The sequence below is a fragment of the Manacus candei genome, unplaced genomic scaffold (genome assembly GCF_025592945.1).
Source record: "Manacus candei isolate 608988 ecotype Guabito, Panama unplaced genomic scaffold, ASM2559294v1 h1tg000010l, whole genome shotgun sequence".
NCBI classification, from domain to species: Eukaryota; Metazoa; Chordata; class Aves; order Passeriformes; family Pipridae; genus Manacus; species Manacus candei.
Window position 1 is genome coordinate 8,917,227 of NW_026138058.1, and position 4,400 is coordinate 8,921,626.

Consider the following 4,400-nt stretch of genomic DNA (forward strand, 5'->3'; position numbering starts at 1 on the left):
GGTTTAAATTAGGTCTTCTGTCAGTTTCTGACAAAATACATATATACTGAGGATATGAGAGCCTGGAGGACAGATTATATATCTCCTGCTAGTCTGATGGGGCAAGTGGTGAGTGGTATCTCAATCTATTTGTGTTAACCACTTCCAACATGTTGGTTGCCAGCAGCAGCAAGTCCATTTGTGTTAAGGAACAGATACTACAAGGCTCAAACTGCAATGTTTTGTTAGCATGACCAGTGACTCTGCTTTATTTTATCAGAAACTCTGATTATTTGCAGCCATCAGAGGTCAGATGCAAAATTTATATCCTTCTATTTTGGCTATTGCAATGCAAATGACCGTGAAAGTGGCAAGATCGCTAAAAAAAAAGGTCCGCCTGTGTTTGGACAATCAGCATCTAATTCACATAACCATTTGCAGTTATTTTCAGCTTGGACAATAGCTCTGTGCATGTGGGGAGGGGGGTGCACAGAAACTCCAAGAAAACATTTCCCTCTCGTTATCTTGGAGCAAGGAGTTTGTTCGCATTCCTTGTACATTCCCGCAGAGCCATGGAATCCAAAGCACATTTAAGCCTTTTCTGATTCCAACAATCCATTTTATATATTTAACTCGCTAAATCATTGCTTCAATGCACCCTCTTTGTCACATGCTACTGATTTTACTGCTACCATTGCTGCTTTCTCAAGTGACCAATCTTGCTTCACAGGCTGGGGTGTCAAAAATCAATTTCAGCACCTCTAACAGGGAATTAATTTGTCATGACTTCAGTAAGCAGTCTTAGTTGTATATGGCATTGATTCCCTTCACCAGATCAAAGGTGTGGGGCCTTAGAATGCTCTTCTGAAGGAAAAAGAAAGTGGTAAAGAATATTTTCTTTGTGATACACTGCAGCTGTCTCTTTTACATTTAAGTTTGCCCGTATGCAAGGACAACTCTTTTGGAGCCTGTTAAAGCACATGAAAATGCTGTTGCTGCACTAGGCTTTTACCTGCTCATTTTGAACTGTCTGATTTAAAATTGCACACATAATGTCATGTTTTAGCTTAAATGGTAAGTGGACGTATTTTACTTCTAATTTATTTTTCAGTGGAATAAAAAATATTACTGATCAACCAATACAGTTTCAGGAGCACAAAAATGATTTGCAAAAGGAACCTTAGGTCCACTAGAGCAAATCTATTAGAAAAGTATCTGACTGAGTAAACGAAATTAAATAATTTTAAGTTGTGTTAGATCAGTCATTAATGACAGGTTCTCCCCATGAAGACTTCAGTTGACTCCATTTATTTCAGTGGTGTCAGATTAATGAATTTTGAGGAGGGTATGAATAAGAGCCAGTGAGTTGGGCAAACAAACCGGATAAAGTATTTAAATAATGCAGCCCTCTACCATCTGTGAAATTTTCCCGTTGTATATCTACGTATTAGCACAAGTGTTCATTTGCCTCAAGTCTAATCACAGCTTTACTACTTTCCTGAAATACCGCTTATTTTCTTTCATGATAACATGCAACTGAAATGCTATTGTATGATTTTTATACTTTTTCCTTTTAGACCTAGCCATTGGATCTCTGTCTTGATTATATATACAACTCTAATGTTGTATATATATAGCTCTAATGTCTGTCTGTCCGTCTGCCTGTCCAACTATCTACCTACCTACCCACCTACTCACCTACCTATTTACCCAACTATCCATGTTTTTGAGAAGAGCTTTTGTAGTAATCACTCCCCTTTACACTAATTTTCATATATAAAAGCAAGCATGCATTTACTGAAAAACACCTCCCTAGTGCTAATTTTTACTGCCCACCTGGCCCAGTTGAATCATGAGCTGAAAGAATTCCCACCCAGCTCTCTGGGTCTTTGATTCATCATGGATGACAAGATAAAGTGGAAAGTGGAGCTGCAGTAGCCCCAGATGGGTGTGTGGAGGCATGAAGGGAATGCAGGGGCAAATGTTCCATTGAGACATCACTGGGTGGTGGAGAAGGATGACATCACTGAGTGGTGGATTGTGACATCACATCCCTCACTGCTAATATTTGGGCACCAGCAGAGCCAGTCTAGCTCAAGCCTGGACTTCAGCTGAGCGTGCCTGCACATGGGAGCAACTCCTGGTCCTCAGCTCTCCCCCACCTGCTACAGCAACTAGATATGGCCACAGGGACGAACTGGAGCTGCCCCATCTGTCACAACACTCGGAATGATGTGGCCTCTGCTCTGCCTTGCCGTGATCAATTCTGCCTGAGCTGCATCCTGCGGTGGGCAAAAACAAATCCAGGGTGCCCACTCTGCAGCAAACCTATAGAGAGTGTCAGGTTTTCTGAGCGGAGTGAACGGGACTATCTACAGTTTGCCATCACAGCTCCAGAAGAGACAAGAGAGAACAGTAGCGAGGCAGGGGGTGCTCCTTTCCACCTGGCTGAAAACAGCTCCGATGACCCCATGGTGTCCCCTCTGTCTTCTCCAGAGGGGACGTTTTCCCCATCTGAGCAGAGGTCTGCAGGGCCAGAGTTCATGGGTGGCCTTCTGCCTGAGGTCTGGGCAGAACTTTTCCGAAGGCAACAGCAACTGCTGGATCCTGTGCTGCCCTGGTTGCGCCGGAGGCTGGCAGCAGTCTATCAGAACCAGTGGTGGCGAGTAGAGGCTGCAGAGGGCTCCATCCTGCACGGCCTCTGTGTCTGCGGTCCAGATGCAGAAGTCTTGGTCGAGGTGCTGGAACCTCTCTTCAATGGGCACACAACATCTCTTGTCCATGGCATCATTGATGTCATTTCAGGCCAGTGCAGTGAGGAGGCCCAGAGGCTACTGTGCTTCTATCATGCCAGCATCACCTCCAGCAGCTCCAGCTACACTAGCTCCCAGGAGGTGATTCTGGCCAGTGGCCCCACAGGCTCTGACGTGGAGGAGGAAACTGTTACATCAGAGACCAGCCTTCAAGGGAGTCCCAGCTGCCCCCCTTCTATGTCCATGTTCTCAGAGCAGGACCAGCCCCAGGAGGAGCCAGGGCAGGTGGTGGTGGTGCCAGGTCCATCTAGTCAGGGCTTCAGCCCCTCTGCTCCTGGCCAGGGCAGGAAACATTCACCTAGAAAGCCCCGGCGTGGCCGAAAGAAGAGAGCTTCCAGCCTCCGGAATTCTTCCCAGCCCACCAAGAGGCCACCCCAGCAGCGGCACTAACGGGGCTCCGGGAACTCCTTAGCCAAGAAAAAAGAAATAAATTGCTATTTTCCTGGCAAAGTCTCTGAGTGTTGCTTTCTCCCCCTTCTGGAGACTTTCCCTGACCTTCATGCCCCACCATCAGCCAAGGGCCCCCAGGGCCATTCCAGCAGCGCCTTCTCACACAGGAAATCCTACTGCAGCTGCGGTGATGGAAGAGCTTCTGAACAAGCATCAAGGTGATGTTTCCTGAGGCATTGTGAGTGAAAGACTGATCAGGTATTCGTCACGAGAAAAGGAAAAAAATCCAATCGTGCCTAACAGTGGAATGACTACACCAGTGGATAAGGGAAAGGCTACAAATGTCATCTCTCTGGAGTTCCGTCAAAGGCCTTTGACACTGGCACCCACAACTTCCTGTGCTCTAAATGGGAGAAAGACAGATTTGATGGGTGGACTTTTCAGTGGATGAGGAATTGGTTGGACAGGCACATCCAGAGGGTAGTGGTCAATGTCTTAGTTTCACAATGGATATCAGTGACAAGTGACATCCCTCAGGGGTCCCTACTGGGACCAGTGCTATTTAATACTTTTATCAAGGACTTAGTGGGATTGAGCACACCCTCGGCAAGTTTGCAGGTGACAAGCTGAGCAGTTGATCCATCTGAGGAACGGGATGCTATTCAGAGGGACCTGGACAAGCTCAAGAAGGGGCCCATGGGAACCTCATCAGGTTCAACAAAGCTGTGATTGCAGTCCAGAAAGCCAGCTATGTCCTGGGCTGCATCCCCAGCGGTGTGGGCGGCAGGATGATGATTCTGCAGGGAGTGATTCTGCCCCTCTGCTCCGCTCTGGTGAGACCCCATTTGGGACACTGCACCCAGCTCTGGAGCCCCAAGCACAGGAAGGACATTGACCTGTTGGAGCAAGTCCAGAGGAGGACACTAAGATGATCAGAAGGCTAGAGCACCTCTGCTGTGAGGAACAGCTGAGACAATTGCTCTTGTTCAGTCTGAAGAAGAGAAACCTCTGACAGACCTTAGAGTTCCTTCTAGTTCCTAAAGAGGCTACAAGAGAGCTGGAGAGGGACTTTTAACAAGTGCATGTAGTGATAGAATAAAGGGAACTGAGAGAGGTTAGGTTTAGATTACATATTAGGAAGAAATTCTTTACTGTAAGGGTGGTGAGATACTGGCACAGGTTACCCAAAGAAACTGTGGCTGTCCCTTTCCTGGGAGT

At 46.8% G+C, this 4,400-nt stretch overlaps 1 protein-coding gene across 1 annotated transcript; it reads left to right on the forward strand.

Annotated features, from left to right (window-relative positions):
* Window positions 1-2,043: 2,043 nt before the first annotated feature.
* Window positions 2,044-3,233, forward strand: LOC127466585 (E3 ubiquitin-protein ligase Topors-like). Its single transcript, XM_051777504.1, has one exon. It carries the CDS (start codon window positions 2,160-2,162, stop codon window positions 3,180-3,182), a length of 1,023 nt encoding a protein of 340 aa, XP_051633464.1. The 5' UTR covers window positions 2,044-2,159; the 3' UTR covers window positions 3,183-3,233.
* The last annotated feature ends 1,167 nt before the right edge of the window (window positions 3,234-4,400 follow it).

Coding starts and splice junctions, on each gene's coding strand:
- LOC127466585 (XM_051777504.1), top strand. CDS start 2,160: ATGGCCACAGGGACGAACTGGAGCTGCCCCATCTGTCACAACACTCGG.